This window comes from Metopolophium dirhodum, chromosome 3 (genome assembly GCF_019925205.1).
Source record: "Metopolophium dirhodum isolate CAU chromosome 3, ASM1992520v1, whole genome shotgun sequence".
Taxonomy (NCBI): domain Eukaryota; kingdom Metazoa; phylum Arthropoda; class Insecta; order Hemiptera; family Aphididae; genus Metopolophium; species Metopolophium dirhodum.
In genome coordinates this window covers 30950627-30968608 of record NC_083562.1, presented here as the reverse complement: position 1 = coordinate 30968608, position 17982 = coordinate 30950627, and the positions used below count along the sequence as shown (strand labels likewise).

Genomic DNA, 17982 nt, shown 5'->3' with positions numbered 1-17982 from the left:
GCGTTGTGGCACAACGTAATGGTGTATAATAAGTACCCGTACCTAGGTATAAGCAAGACAAAATAATAATTATATTATCAGTTATTAATGTAATTTGTTAGTGATCTAAAATTAACTTCCCGTAAAATAATATAAAATCGTGTTTATACTTCGTGGAATAATATTCTTGGGTTATTCTAATAATAACTTCGGCAGTGACGGTTATCTTTGATTTTTATTTTTCTACAAATATGTTATGAAAATAAATTATTTAAAATTTTTAACCATTTTCGTTTAGGTATTCATATATTTAAAAAGTTAAAGGAGTGGGGGGTTGAACACTTAAGTACTTTCGTACATTCGTCACGGGTACGTACAAAAGGTTGGTTCGGGAGAATATGTACAACTACGTCGTATTAAAACGTTGTATACAACGATATATCGAAGGATATATCCAACAGTTATGGAACGGGCATGAAACGACATTAAATGGGGAACATCGAACTATCGAAGTAACGAACTATAGTTCGTATGCGAACAAACAATATATATTTATATGAGAGCTAGAATAATAGATTCAAACGTATGGTGGGGCATAACCATCCTACGATATGGAAGCTAATTGATTATAAAATGTGACGGGAAATAAATGTCGATATCGCAAAAATATAAATAAATTATATTGGGCTAACGTCTAAAAGGAAACAAAATAGGTACTTTGGAAGACCGTCATATTATGTCAAAGATCTGCAGATAACGAACCAGTCGAACTGACATTACAAAATAGACCACATTGTTTATGGAAAAGGAGTAGGGAGTAGTAACGATAATGGTAAATTACATATTTACATGTGACAACCGACAATTAACTTTTATACCTAGGTACAAAGTTATAATAACAATAAATAAAAAAATATTTATTTGTGAATTTTTTACAAACTAATTTTAATATAATAATTTAATAGGTATACAAGTAATTTAAAAATAATAGTTATGAATTTATCATGATAATGCATAATTAATAATTATATATTTATAATACATTCTATTTTTTTTAAATTATTTTTTTCTATGATTTTTTTTCGTTTATTCGGACTTTTTTTACCGTTTACTGTCAGAAATCATGTCTACGCCACTGAGTGAGAGTATATCTACCTACTTTGAAATTATGTTTGATTTTTTTTTTTTTAAATAGGTTTTTCTTTTACTATCCATGTATGTATTTCATAGACCTTATACTCGTAGCCCCTAGGTTATAAGGTCCATGATGTATTTTGACTTTTATACTCATTCCTCTAACTTAGGTATTTTATTTTTATTGAATTTTAGCAACTATCCAAAAGTCAATACCGTAAGCACTGTATTAAAACAAAACTTTTTTATAACGCCATGATTTTGTTATGGCCAAGATATCTATACGCAATACGCCACCACGCGACGTATTATTTTTTTTTGTCCAACATTTTTTCTTTTTATTACAGTTATTACTTGTTGATATATAATAATTTGCATTTTTTAGATTTTTAATGTGCAGATTTTATCGATTTTAACTTCTATAACTTCTGAGCATGATTTTTGATTTTTACGTACCAAAATAGGTACCAAAAATATTATGCTGTTTTTATACAATATCCGTTGTTCATCTATAGTCTATACCCATGTCCCAGATGAGAAAAAATACTTATAGTTCTATCATACTAATATGCACAGGTAGAACCTAGAGAGCCTTGATATTTATACATCGTATATTCAAATAGGTATCAAAGCTCTCTATGCACCGGTATTTGGAGTTTGTTGATTGCGGCCCGCCCAAACATACATTGGCTCACAAAATAGCTTATAATTAATAAAATAAAGTATTTGAATAAAGTAGATAAATATGAAATTCAAATGTCTCGTTTATGATTATTATAATAAATAATATACAGACTTCTGAGTCGGAAATTTTTTTTTACAAGACTGTAAATAGTATAGGTATATATTATGGTCAAATAATTGTTTAAGATAGGAAAAAGTTAGAGAATACTTACAATTAATAAATCAATAAATAGTTGAACATTAAAATAATAAATAAATTATAGGTAAAATTAATATATCAATAAATAGTAAAATAGTAAAATAATTTTAAAGTTAAATTATAGTAAGTGTTAATGGTTGATTTTTAAAACCCCCGGTATTGGCTATCTCTTTCTAACTACTACTAGACACTAATACAGTAATACCACAGAAATACAGAATAGATGAAATTTCATATATTTCATCTATTCTTGGTAATACACTATACCATAGAGTAAGTTTCTCACTCTATGCACTACATATTATACACTGTCTAGGTCACTAGGCAACGTCTGGTGGGGGGGACGCGTTGCAGTCCACATGATATTAATAAATAATAATATTTTGGCCAAGGTAGATATCAAGAAATAATAATGCGTTACGCATGCGCAAATGTAGTATCATAATATCCTATAATAAGTGACTATAAACTGTAGTTCTGGGATATTCTAGTTACTGTAGTAGCGCGCGCTGAGTGCTGACACATGTTGCGGGTTATCACTTATCAGTATTTAGTATTCTAAATGTTATTTTCTCATTGTCTCAAAGGCTGATGCATGATTGTTACAAATTTTAAAATTTTAAATTACGTGCCAACAGTTAATTACAGTAGTTCAGTCTACACTCTACAATCAAAGGAACAAAGTTTACCCGGGACCAAAAGTACGATCATTCTTACTAAATGTATACTATTATTTATCATATTAGAATGTAGGTGATTTGCGACTAGTTTGTGAGATTAAAGATTAATAAAATAATAGTAAATTGAAAAAATAATTAAAACATTCAAATTGATAAACAATGTATAAAAGAGAATTCATATTATAATATTTTAATCTATACAGAGTAAGTATACCCTGTTCAAAATAAGAAGTGCATAAATTTACGTAACAAAACCGGTTTTTCCCATGGCCGCCTATGCACTTCTTATTTTGAACAGGGTATAGGGATTTGTTATTACCTTTGTATTCTATTTAAATTTAATAGATACCTAATCTATTTATTTATTTAAAGGTTGTACATTTTTAAATAGATATTTGATTTTGTGTTTTAGATGACAAATTATCCTAAAGAAAGCATGAGCTGGAGTTGTTTAAATACTAAAGAAGATTTGTTGAAATTATTTACTGAACACGTTGATTATGATGTTATTGAAATGGTGATAGAAAGCAGAAATAATGATTGTAAGTTTCAAATTTGCCTTTGTAAACATTATTGTAATTTGTTTAGATCATGTTTAGGTACTTGTATTGTGTACTAACTGCTAACGTATTACGTATTTACATATCTGTCAGTGTCGTCATGTAAATGTGATAATTCGTTAAATTTGTTTTATAAATCAATATTTATTTATTAAGGACTTTGTTTTTACTTGCATTTAAGTTTCAACATTATACCAAACTAATGTATTAATGAAACTAATATCTAAAAATAGATGAAATCTGGACTTTACTTTACTAAGCAAACAAAAAACCCCAGTGTATTTATTTTTCAGTATCCATTATTTTATTTTTATAATGTATGGTCTTGGGTTAAAATTGCAGAAAAGTTTTTGGTGTCCACACTTTATTATAACATTCAAATAAAAACTAGCCTATAGAATATGAATATTAATTATTATAGTATTTCTTTAATCAAATTTCAACTAAATTTAAATTTTTGATTTGTATAATAATATCAATTACCTTTGTATTAAAAAATTAATATTAACTTCACTTTCTTTTATTAAGTATAATTTTTATTTTTAATTTAATTATTTAAAATAGTAGACCAATTTAGTTTATATTGACATTGAATTTAATCAGTTTTTATTTAATTATTTATTGAAATTCATTGCCATCATTATGATATAATTTAGTTTTATAATGACTTAGTGAAGACTCATTTATTACAGATATTTTTCTCAGCAATAACATAATATAAGATACCATATTAAAATAAAATACTCATAAGGTTTATAATTTTATTTTCTGAATTTTTTAATAGTGTTATTGGCATATCGTGATCTTATTGAATTAACGAAGAATCCTGATCCTGAACCATACCTGCATTTATTATCCACTGAAGAGGGAAATCAATCTGTTGCAGCTTCTGCTTCCAATATTCCCAAGATTAATTGGGAACGTTTATCTACAACTGAAACACCTATTAATAAAATACTATATTTAGTATCAAAACGCTTCAAAGTTTTAGTATTAATGAGAGGATGTCCAGGCAGTGGAAAATCGTATCAGGCAACTAATATTTTGAATTCGTGCTATAAAAATGCTAACATTGATGACTTTATTTTTAGTGCAGATAAGTTTTTTACAAAAAAATATAATGGACAATATTGTTTTAATCGTACTAAATTATCTGAAGCACATGAATGGGCATTTCAAAAATTCCAAACAGCTATTAGATTAGAAGTTACTCCAGTTATAGTTGACAATACAAATTGTGAAGTTTGGGAAATGGAGAACTATACTAAAGTGGCCGTAAATAATGGATATTGGATTGAAATAGTTGAACCCAATACAGAATGGGCATGGGATAGAATGGAGTTGTTCAAGAAAAATGTACATTCAGTATCTTATGATAGTATAAGTTCTTCCATTCGTCGATATGAACATAATATCAACGTTGATAGTCTGTTAACTAGACTTAAATTAAAATACAATAAGAAAACCCAGCCGCCAATACAATCAAACAGTTCTAAAATGTATCAGCTTTGTGAAAATCTTATAGATCAAAGAGATGTAGCTTATGAATCCCAAATTGAGATTATTGACGATTTTAAAGATCTGTGTGTCTCACAAAAACAAAAAAAAAAAAAAAAAAGCAAAAAAAAAAAATCTTCTGTTACCAATAATGATGAAGACGACACTTTGATTCCTACAATTAGTATAACACAAGAAGAAGATGATATTCCCGAAGTCAATGAATATGAAAATCTATCCCAAGACATTCCTGATATGGATGAAGAATCTTCATTATCTGTGGAAGAAACATCAAATTATGTCAATAAATCTGTTAACACGTCTGAAAATGATTTTTTGTTTATGGATGTCCTGAATGAAATACCTGAAGAAGAGTACAGTAGTTATGTTGTTTTTGGAAGAAACAGGGATATTAATGAAGGAAATCTGAGCATTTTGAATATGCCTTGTGGAAAATTAGATAAAGGAACAACAACTGACGACCTAAAAGAAGTTATGCCTCAACTAAATTTAAATAAACTTTATGAACAATTTCCAGAAAATGTTTCTTCATTAATTATTGAATTATTTGAAAAATGTGAAGGAAATATTGACTGGATTGTAGATATGTTGATAGAGTCTAGACATGACATATCGAAGCAACAATTGTGCAATTGTATCAAGTATGAAGACAATTATTTTATTAAAAATGTTCAACGTCAAGACTCCATTGAACTTTTAAAACAAAGTAATGAACAAGATAATAATTTGTTTGATTCTCCATTAAATATACAGACAAAAGCAGTAATTAGAATCACTGAAGAGACTGATAGTAAAAAGAAAAAACACGGTAAAAAAGTCATTGATAAAAAAATACAGAGAACATTTAAAGTTGTTGATGATGATTTAAGAAAAGATATTGAAAATAAATTTACATTTGGTGATTCGTTGTACTCTGACCATGTTTTAAAGATAAAAAAGTTTAAAGAAAATCAAAATGCAATAGATAGTACTGATTTTATTTTTCCAAGATCCGAGAGCGTCGAAGAAGACCTTATGATTGAAAAAGATGATGAGAGAGATTTTGTTCAGTTAGTTATGGATAAAAGTGTACTTGCTCAATTGTGTGAATATTTTGGTGATTTTTCTCCTAATTTTAGTAAGTACTGTGTATATATTTTTAATTTTCAAAAAAAAAATTTATATTTTAATCAAATGATTTTGGTTCTAGATCAAAATACAGTACTAATGCCAGTGAAATTACCTGAAAAGTTGGCTGAAGAACTTTATTATTATTTGATTGCAAATACGCCTTTAGATGTTTGTAATCAAGATGGCATTTTACAAGGTAAATATTAAATACAGTAGAAACTCGATTAATGGTCACTGTCGGAAACCGGGACTATGAAGGTTAACAGAAAATCAGCCATATACAAAAATAATACAAACATACATACTGTACAAAATAATCCGTCATTCTCTTTTGTTTTTTCAAGGCTCGAGTTTTTTGTGAGGCAATGTTTTGTATTTTACGGAGAAGTAAGACCTGCGTTGCATGTGCCGTTTTTTTGGAGGATGACGTTTAATGGAGGATTGAGTTAAAAGTGTGATGGTTAATGGAGTTTCTACTGTATTTAAATATTAGAGTTTAAAAAAAATATTTTATGTTAACATAGTTAAATATATTAAAATGTATTAACCATGTTTTAGTAATAATCTTATTAATTCTGTAATAAATTTTTATACATAATGCCAAGGTAAAAAAAAACAATATTATACGAATTACTTATCAATTATCATTAGGTTAATATTTAACATACAACAAAAGGTTTTTAAGTTAGTACTTAGTATTGATTATACATGGTCAGAGGCGGAAGGCGAACCAGTGGTGTATTTAAGTCTTTGTCTTGGGAAGGGAGGATATGATTTTATTCAGTAGATTTTATCCATCTCTAAAGCTAGAGGCCTTAAGTTAGGACCACAAAAACTTTTGCATTTTATATAAAGCAGTGGCGTAGCCAGGATTTCTACTTGATATGTTGTCGCAAATTGTCCGCGTTTATAATATTTTTTTGTAATCAATACCAACCATTTAAATAAACAAAAACAAAATAAAATAAATGTATTATAATTACACAATCATGCATTTTCTGTGTACGATTTTGTTTTATTGTGCTGATATTCTCATTAACCGTGCCACGACCAAGACGATCAAATACTTCACGTCAAAGCCGTAATGCAACTAGGATTCAAAACTTTGCGAATGAAAGGACTGATTGATATACCGTGTGTCCCAAAAAACAGGGGCCACTTTACCACTCATTACCATGTAAACATTTTTCAATTCTGTTTGCGGGACATTAAACTAGACTAATGGATCGTAAATTGCTATGACTTACAATGTTTTTAACTCGTGTATCTTGCGCATGCGCAATAAAACTTACATTTTTTTAAATGGCAACCTGTAATTTAAATACCATATTCGGGTTCATCGATTTTTTTCAAGCCATTTTGATGTATCAACTTGTGTCTTAAACCCAAAATTGACTAAACTAGAGCTAAGTAGAATTAAAAAAATTAAAAATGTAATTTAATTAATTTTTTTTTCTAACTGTATGTACTTATTTTTTTATTCTAAACACCATGAAACAAACAATCAAAATTATTATTATTAAACTAATTAACTATTTACTATTTATCTTATTTTATTATTACACATTATGAAAATGCATATGGTCTTAATTGGCTGAAACCAAAAGAGAAGAAGTGTATTTTTGTTTCCATCAGAATTATAATTAATTACCAATCTATTAAAAGAATAATGAGCATTGATGTTTCTAGTTTTGTAATCTACCTAAAACTATTAAAATGTCATTAGCTATTTTTATATTAGGTATTATGGAACTCATTATCAGAGTCATGTGTCAATAGTAAATAGTTGATTAGTTTACTAATAATAATTTTGATTGTTTGTTTCATGGTGTTTAGAATAAAAAAATAAGTACATACAGTTAGAAAAAAAAATTAATTTTTTTAAATTCTACTTAGCTCTAGTTTAGTCAATTTTGGGTTTAGGACACAAGTTGATGCATCAAAATGGCTTGAAAAAAATCGATGAACCCGAATATGGTATTTAAATTACAGGTTGCCATTTAAAAAAATGTAAGTTTTATTGCGCATGCGCAAGATACACGAGTTAAAAACATTGTAAGTCGTAGCAATTTACGATCCATTAGTCTAGTTTAATGTCCCGCAAACAGAATTGAAAAATGTTTACATGGTAATGAGTGGTAAAGTGGCCCCTGTTTTTTGGGACACACGGTATATGTATAAATTAATGTTTTTGTGTAGATTAGACCTCTGGGAAGAATATAGGCTAATTTAAAAAGGGTTAAATTTGGTTTTTTTGTATTCATTGAATTTTAATACGGTTATGTTGGGTTAGGATTTTGAATTGATTATATTAATCCACCATAGGCGGAATTAAGTAAAAACGACAAACTTTGTATAACTTTGATACTTTAGAGTTAAATCATAGACTTACGTACAAACAGCACACGGGGTCTGCGATATACCACAGGTAAATTGCCTACCTGATAATATACTGCTGCAAATAAGAATTTTTATTCTGGGCAACAGAAAAGTTAAGATAAATCTAGAACATCATGCACCAAATATTAAATAAGGCATTGAACAAAGTTTGAGTCATATACAGTTTGTAAATTTACATTAACGAAAGTAACAAAGGTGACTTATGCCCGGGCAATTCCGAGAGGGACAGCTAGTATTTCTATATATTTCTTTTTTAATGATATACTTATTACTTTTGAATGATGTTATAACAATAAAATTCCCAGGCACAGTACAAAAACCATCAGCCCCTCCCCCGATCTACTATAATACACTATATTAGAAACATTATATATCTAATTGAAATGAGACAGTTTGGTTGTTTCTACTGTTTTTAGCAATATAACAAACATACACTCATACACATAATATATTTTTTGAAATAACAGTATGTATGTATATAATACATACGATGTATCCCATGAAGAAGTGACTGACCGGTGTCATATGATAGTTAACCTTAAGTTATTAAAAAAACATGGCAATTCAACCTTTATTTTTAAACAAACCGAACTTACTTTTGTTTTTATTATTTAGTATTAACTGATATTTTTTAAATTGTGATATTGTTAGATGAAACTTTGGCTAGAAAACTACAAGAAGAATCTACAGAAGAATGTTCTTCTAGTAGTTCAAATTCCTATATTGTAAGATATAATTAAAAAATTAAATCAGTCATTTTGCTGTTAAAATTGTTTTCACAATTTATGAGAATTTAAATTTGTATTTACAGGGAGAAAACACATTTTCTGCAGTTTTAACAAAAAAATTGCTGTTGGAGAAATTTAAACACATTAATTCTTCACATGTTCTAAATGTTTTGCGTGCTAAAAATTATAAATTTCATGTAATTAAGTAAATTTTTTAATTCATATATTGTTAATTTAAACCGTAAAAAATTTTTTTCTAGGAAGCAAATGAATTTTTAAGTGAGTCGTCGGGAATTAAACATTCGTTAAACCAAGATAATCCAACCGTTCAAGTAATAAATATTCATTACCCAATAATTAATAATAGTGAAAATACATAGTTTGTCTTATGTGATTATAATATAGTCACATATATTAAAATAAAATATTTTATGTTTTTTCCTATATTATACAATGTAGAAATATTATTATAGGAAAATGAAAGAAGTTGTGTTAATTGGGTAGTACATAATGCATCCAATAATGATCAAGATTATAGTAGAGCAGCTCAAGAATTTTCAATCCAGAGACAACAGTTTTTACAAAAAGCTAACCAGTCGTTAAGCAAAAAACAACCTTCAGTCACTGCGTATTATTTAGAGAAAGTAATTATATACCTTAAGCATTTTTATGAAAATTTATAGATTGCATGATTTAATTATGTTTATTGTATAGGCCGACATGGTTAAACAAAACGAAAAACACGCTAAAACCCAAGCTCTAGTAGAAATGGTTAAACAAAATGAAAATGCCACTTCCTTAGATTTGCACAATTTAACAGTAAAGCTAGTTCAATTTATTTTTTCTGAATAAATTGTATTAAATGTTATGTTTTGTTAGGTTTCAAATGCCATTTTAGCACTAGATTTATATTTGGATAATCATATATCAAATTTGAAAAAACATAATGGAGGAAATAGAGGTAGACAACTAACCATTATTACAGGCCGTGGAAAACATAGTCCCAAGGGTATAGCTCGCATCAAACCAGTTGTTATAAAAAGACTTCAAGACAGACGTTTAATGTAAGATGGTATTTTTAAGTATTAATAAACCATATAATTCAATAAAATGTATTCAAAATTAACTTTCAGGTACTTGGAACCTGAAATACCAGGGACAGTTATGGTTATTATCAAAAAGAATTCTTTGCTCAGTTAAGAATTTTAGAAGTTATTAATTAGTATGTTTATTAGTGTTAAATTAGATACTAATGATATGTATTTAAATAGTTAGTTAGATTTTTTTCTTTGACATATTTTAACTTTAAATGTTGATAAGTTATAGTTAAGTGAATGGTTTCATTTAATTTCCTAATAGTTGTAAATTATGCTCACAACATGGATGTTATCTGTTTATCATCTTTTTTTATTTTTATAAGTATTTTTACGTTACAAATTATGCTTATTGATATATGTTATTTAACATTTATTTCCTTAAAATATAGTTGTTATATTTGAATATATTCATTATAAAATAATGATTTTATATTTAGTTATACAATTTATTTATTTATTACCCATACCTATTTAAGAGGATGTCTTTCATGCATGGTTTCTCATCTTACAGGAGCGTAACATAGCAAATCTTACAAGAGCATGACAGTAAATTTACATTTAGCATCGTTATTTTTAATATTAGAGTAAATATATCTATAATTAAGCTTAAAGATAATAACTAATAAGTAATAACATTTTCTTTGATTTGTTGAAAATGTTTTTTTGTTTATTTTTAAGGAAATTATTAGCATTTTTAAATTTTAATATTTTATTGGGAGCCTATAAAATGTTGGAAACTAATTTCACTGAAAACAAAACTTACAAAAATAATAAACCAAAAAATTATTTTATTGAAAATAATTTGATAGAAATATAATTGCAATTGAATATAAATTAATTGAAAATAATTTCATAGTAAAAAATAGTAAAGAAAAAGAAAAGTTGGATTTCTAATTTTATGGAACATAATTAGATTGAAAAACCACACACTTTCTAAATAAATTATTTACGCCGATGACATTTGCATGACGTCTCAACTCTCGAGGAATGAAATTAATCAGAAATTGTGAACAAATATTAAATTCTGATCTTTAAGCAATGGAGGCCAAAAATAAAACAGATGTTCACGTTCCATCTCAATAATAAGTAAGCCAACTTTATACAAAAAAATCTGCCTTTAACGATCATATTGTGGACTATAATCCAACCTCCAAGTACTTGGGGATTACACTGGATCACTCACTCACAAATAAAATCCCCCCTAGAAAACGTGGCATATTTGAGGGTGCCATATACCTCGCAAAGAATGGGCCACCCTCATTTGGACTGGACATGCAGATATCAGATGTACAAATGGGGCCTAGGCGGCAGGCGCCATACTCCTACCTACCCCAGAGTGCGTCTGTGGTCTATACCACCAGACTATTTAACACATAGTGCTTTTACGTAATCGAGTGGATATAGAGATACAAAACTAACTACCAACTTATGAATAATATATACTATCAATTTATATGTACATGTACGTACCCTAATATCCTATATTTAGTGTTATACCTACCCTACGTTATTCTACCACAATATATGTTTCTAATTTTCTATAGTGTTTAATCGTTACTACCTACTAATATTAATATTATGTAATGTTTTTAGTTATAAGCAATACCAATAAATAAATAAGTTGGAAAATCTTTATAGATGAATCCTAAAATGTAAGAACATTTAAATACAGATCACTAAAAACACAAATTCCAATAACACAGAAATCCAATACAGTAGAAAACTAAAATTTTTAATTTATTAATTAAATTTTTTATCAAATTTAAAAAAAAATTGTAGTTGGTTATTTTGAAAATAAAATTGTAATAATTAGGTATACCATAAAATATTTTAAAAAAAATTGCCAACCTTTAAACAATGGGAATTATTTTTAGAAATATTATTTAAATTGAACAAAAGACGATATAATGAAGTTAATACATTTTAATTTAATTCAAAGTCTAATATTATTATTGGTATACCTACAAGTATCAAATAAATTAAGTACATTAAGTACAACTTTACAAGTATATAGTTAACTCAGAATATTAAATTTGTACAGTATAAATGTATATATGTACCTAAGTATCTAGTTAATTAGTAAGTTAAATTAACTACCTACTAAATTTGATTAGAATAACTATTATTGTAAGTACATTGATATAATTCAGGTCAAATTTTTGGGATGCTAGATTTATACAAACCAGAGAATCCAGGGGGTCCCAGGGCAAAGCCTCACCCCTTTTTAATTTAGGTATATCTTATACAATCTGTCAATACCATAACATAATAATCATTAATCATAATACTATAACATAATAATTGTGTTATGGATACCTCACCTGAGATTACAGTACCTATTACAATTTAAAATCAACAAATAAAAATATATTTTAATTTTATATATGTAGTAGATATTTAACAAAATATAGGTATAATTAATATATACAACAAAAAAATCAAAATGTATAACTTATATTGATATAGCTACACGTATTACACTAAATACTGTTTTTTTTTAATGTTAATAATACAGGAGGTAAATTCCTTCATTATTAATAGAATTGGTTATGTACATATTTCAATATTTTAAATCAAGCCAGTATAGGTACCTAAGCTTAATAAAAAAATATTAAAAATGTAATAAGTTATAAGAACATATATTTAATAGAAATATATTCTGAACAATTTTAATGTATATGAAAAAAACGGAGTGGAACTAAGTTTAAAAATTGGTGGTGCTATTTAAGGGCGGTACTGGTTTGCGCACAAATACCAAAAAGTCAACTTGTTTGGGCACAAAACTACCACTCGTTTGGGAATAGTTGAGCCGTAACCATACACATGGTTTTTGCAGATACCTTTTAGACTTTAATAGTTTAATACCTTGCATATTAATATTTGTTTATTAATAAGTAAATTAATGAGTATTTCCATACATTTTCCTTTCCCCTTAACAGACTTAGAACTGTCTATGAATGTATTCATAGGTGTGGTTAAAAAAGCATGTTAATACTTGCTTATTGATAATTGTTAATAAATAATATTTAATACTTGATCAAGTAAAAAATGCATGTTAATAATTGTTAATTTTAATACTTGTTCAAGTTAAAAATGCATGTTTATTTTAATTTTAATATAACATTTCTGTACTCTTTATCGATGTTTAGCAGTGCCCAACACAGATAAAATATAATTATTTCCGTGTGCGCAAACTAGTTGAACATTTAATATAACCGTGTGCACAAACGAGTTCCGATTTTTCAGGTAAAAATTATAGATTGTGCTCAAACAAGTTGCAGCCCTATTTGACAGCACTAATTTATATAATTATAGAGATGACCTATTATATTGGGTTTGGTCATACCTAACTCAGGATTTATTTATTTATTTGGCAATTGCAGTTCCAATAATATATTATATTTATACATTAATTAAATGTAAAATATATTTAACCCCTCATTTAAAAATACATTAAAATTATATCTACATATTGTATGTGTATGAAAAAAGTAAACCTCACTTGGATGAGTCATATTTGTTTATGGTAAATAATTGTATGGTTTTTAGTTGGCGTAACAAATTATGTAGTACCTATGTATTATGCAAGCCTAGGCATATGAGTTAAAAAGCTAAAGTCAAGTTAATTTTAACTTTTTAAAATTAAATGTTCATTAATTTAATTCTTAACTTAACTGATTTTTATTGATATACACTTAATAAATAACGAGTTACTTCAAATCCAAGTCACATTTTTATAAATAATTAAATAATAAATATAATACAATTATTATTGATGAATGGATGATACATAAACATTGCATAAACATTTACTTTTTATTATTTTAAACCATAACTGGTTATTATTAACTAGCTATTTATATATTAAAATAAATAAATTAATAAACTTACGTTACCTAATAAGTTAATTGTAAGTTTCCATATAATTTTGACTTAACTGAGTTAAAAAAAAAATTAGGATAACTAAACTTTAAACTTATTAAAATGTTTTCAATCAACTTAACTCAATTAAAAATTATCATTAACTTGCCTAGGCTTGTTTTTATGTAATATAGGTATGTCCAAAATATATAATTTAAAAATTAAAGTCCAAAAAATTCCTCCATAACATTTTTACTATTATATTTTAAAGTGTATGATATATAGATGTTCGATATTGTGTACACAGTTAAATACGAAAATATCTGAACAGAACTAAAAATCGAATAAACGACGAGGCCATGTGGGACAAGTCTATGAACAATTTAAAAACTAAAACAAAATTACAAAAAATCATCAAGATAATTCCAAAATACTATCAGTGTCAACTACACTACTACAGCTAGCGAATAATAGACCTATATTATGCACATAGCTTGTTTCGACTAACTTCATGACTGACGGACTATGACGTAGAGCCTAAGGTATGATAGCTGGAGACTATAATTTTTCATGGCACCTTCGTACCACCCCATGTAGGATTCTGGATTTACCAAAATTCGCATTTTAATGAGGTGCCTCACATATGCTTTTGAGATTTACGAAGGAAACAGATAATTTTTTTTAATTGCCATTGATTACATATTACCGACTAGTGGGTTAGTGATTATCCATAGGTAATAATAGGTAGGTTGGTAGGTAGTAATAATATAAAATAATTAGTTGAAAGTAGTATTATTATTTATATAAATGGTATTGCTATTGCAGGTTACCTACTCGTGCAGGGAGGATGTAAAAGTATGCATCAAATCGTCGCGCGTGTATTGCTTCGAATAAAGAAATTATTTCTTAAAAAAAATATGAGAGTCAAATATGTATGTTTGTTGCAGGTTATAATATACTCAAAAACTACTTGATCGATTTTGTGCGAACAATTCAAATTGTTCATAGTGATATCAGGAAAGTTTAGAGAGTAGTTATTAGTTTGAACTAGGGATGACAAATATTGTTTTAACAACGATATATCGAAAAACCGATATATCGTCGAATAATATCGATGTCTATATATATCATGATGATAGTATCGATATTATCGATAAAAATATACATACCTTATATTATTATAATATTATTACAATTCTGTCTTCTGTGCTAATATTATGTGACATCAACATTGATAGTACCTCTGAATACATGTTTATATGTTTGTATTGCTGTTACAGATTTCATATTAAATATATGTAATATGTATAACTCCATTTATAAATAGCCAATAGGTTAGGTGTTTCGTCCGCGGTTTTCGGAGATTATAGACTATAGAAGATTCTTAAACCGTGGTTATATTATGTCCGTGTGACCGTGTCTTGGAATAACATCAATAAAATAACCATGGTTCAATGGTTGCCACGGACGACGAATAACTTATTAATAATGACAATTGACAATACCTATGGGCTATGGGCTATGACACCAATAATATAATATTTATTAAATATACCTACTACTGAAAAAATATGAAAGTGGTTACGGTTTTCAGATAAGGAATTTGAAATAAAATGCGATATTCACCATCATAGACCTTATACTTAGTATTAGGTTTATGTTCACGATAACCCTGATATTATATCGAATGAATTTATCGATAGGCGATAATTATCGTAGCACTATATCGATATATCGTTGCCATCCCTAGTTTGAACCACTCGTTCGATTTATACCATGTGCTATATGCTACTACTGGACTACCTATACCTATTAATCCAATCTACCGCAGGCGAATTGTCGAAGTAGTTCACAAAGCTAGGTAGGCAGGTCAACACTGAACCCGTGATCTGTATTCTGAGGTACACTATAACCAATATACACCTATATAACGCTATCTATACTAATATTATAAAGAGGAAAGATTTGATTGTTTGTATTGAATATGCTCCGAAACTACTGGACAGATTTTAAAATTTTTTTTACCATTAGAAGCCGACATTATCATTGATGAATATAGGCTAATTTAAAAAGGGAATTGATCACCCAGAGGAGGTGCTCAAACTGGAATTTTGAGATTTACGATGGAAATTTGTGTTTAAAAATAGTTGCCATGGGTTTTAAAGCTATTAAAATAATAAATAATAATCGGCGTGTGTATAAACAATACATTACATTACTGTTTAGTTTTTTTTCTCATTTTAAAATGCCCAAAAGAACAAGATCTCAACTTTCTAGAAATAGTTCACAGGCTAGGGCGATAAAAATACGTCGTCATGGAGAATCTCAATCAGAAAATGAAAATCGTCTTGCAAGTCAGAGAGAATACGCGTCGCAATCGCTTGCAAGAGAGTCATGGCCAACTGTATGTGGGCCTATCACGATTCACGAGTTGGATCTGCTGATAATCAATTTATTTTGCTGCCACAAAATAAAACAACATCAAATATCGTTTACAGAGAAGCTCTAACCCAATAAATTTAATTGATATATGATTGAATATAATTTTATTTTATTTTATTTTCAATATATGATTAATAAAAATTTTTCTATAATATAATTTATTTTCATTCGATACATGTTATTATGTTTTACAACAATAATAAAAATGTAAATTGTATTTGACTTGCAATTCTTTTCACATATATATATATATATATATATGTCTATGGCATTAAAAGTAACGTTTTACGACAAATGTATTATTTAATGTATCATCTCACAATGTTCTGTTATGTTACATGTTACATCCAAAAAGATTTAAACAATCACAAATTTAAAGGGCAACGAAGTGCACGGGATCAGCTAGTATTTTATATTTTTTATTTTTCAGGGGCAAAGTCGGGTTTTTACAGGTAAAAGCGTACTATGTTGGACTACAGTTTTAATGAAAATACGGATACATTTATAAAGCGGGTACCTACATATACACTGAAGACAGCTGTCTATAACCTCCCGAATCTTAAAACCAAAACATTATCTACAATAATTAGTTAATTAACGAATGATTAACCACAGGACTTCTCAAAATAGCGTGTCAAAGTATAAAATATTTATATTAAACGATCAAGTAAAGTTAAATTAATGACAAAAAAAAGCGGGTAAGTGGGTGTCGCTCTGCTGTACAGTAGGTTACACGTAGGTCACTGCACTGTAATGGATGATTGTATGTATACGAAAAACGATTCTGAGCGAAGACGGTCTGTCAGCATATACCTAATATTACTAGGTAAATTTTAGGTACAGTATATTATTGGGATTAAAGTATTTTATTTTACTATTGGGCATTAGCACTACAGTAGTACTGGTGCAAGTTAAATATTAATTTTTGTCAACAAAATTGAATGGAAAATGCCATTGTATATCTATAGGTACATTATTTTGAATAACAAAATAATAAGAAAATCGTTGAATGAGAATTTGTTAATTTTACGGGTAAATATCCAATGTCTAACTTTAAACACTCGTAGAAAATTAATTTGACTTTCCGGTAAATTTTTTTTTTGTTGAATGTAGGAAATTTTAAAGGGAATCTTGTATAAAAATTTAAAACCTTTGACATAGGTACATAGAATTGTATGAATTTCTAACTCGAAATAATATGCCAATGTTCGTGATATTGACGAATTTCTTCTAAATTTTAAGTTCAGACGCTCATAAAAAATTATTGTGGATATAAAATTACATTTTAATTGGAAAAAAACACTTATATAACATTAACATTTTATTTACAGAGTAATAACTAATAAGCTACTAGCTAGTATCATACTAGGTTTACATTTATGTCATTATTAAATAGTACAAAATTATAGGTAATTAAATAACAATGTTTCATTGTCCGTACAATATTAATATGTACGCCTATTTGCCGAGTAATTATGGCATAACACGCAGACCTTCAAATATTATCATCTTCTATAATATAATAATATAGCTATAAGAAATATCGATTATATTTTGTGTCACATATTGTGTATTTTCTTATTGGAATTA

At 27.6% G+C, this 17982-nt stretch overlaps 1 protein-coding gene across 3 annotated transcripts in view; it reads left to right on the top strand.

The window, feature by feature from the left end:
• Window positions 1–10525, top strand: part of LOC132941193 (NEDD4-binding protein 2) — a 42531-nt gene extending 32006 nt beyond the window's left edge. The window contains exons 1-11 of one of the 3 annotated variants that reach the window (XM_061009132.1): window positions 2486–2697; window positions 3089–3218; window positions 4021–5871; window positions 5944–6060; window positions 8916–8989; window positions 9076–9189; window positions 9253–9324; window positions 9466–9636; window positions 9707–9811; window positions 9872–10056; window positions 10126–10525. In XM_061009132.1, coding sequence (XP_060865115.1) covers window positions 3089–3218; window positions 4021–5871; window positions 5944–6060; window positions 8916–8989; window positions 9076–9189; window positions 9253–9324; window positions 9466–9636; window positions 9707–9811; window positions 9872–10056; window positions 10126–10192 — 2886 coding nt within the window. In that variant the 5' untranslated portion in view covers window positions 2486–2697 and the 3' untranslated portion in view covers window positions 10193–10525. Of the gene's footprint in view, window positions 1–2485; window positions 2698–2861; window positions 2881–3088; window positions 3219–4020; window positions 5872–5943; window positions 6061–8915; window positions 8990–9075; window positions 9190–9252; window positions 9325–9465; window positions 9637–9706; window positions 9812–9871; window positions 10057–10125 lie in introns of those variants that run through there. The other 2 variants (XM_061009133.1, XM_061009131.1) reach the window with 2 other exon arrangements.
• The last annotated feature ends 7457 nt before the right edge of the window (window positions 10526–17982 follow it).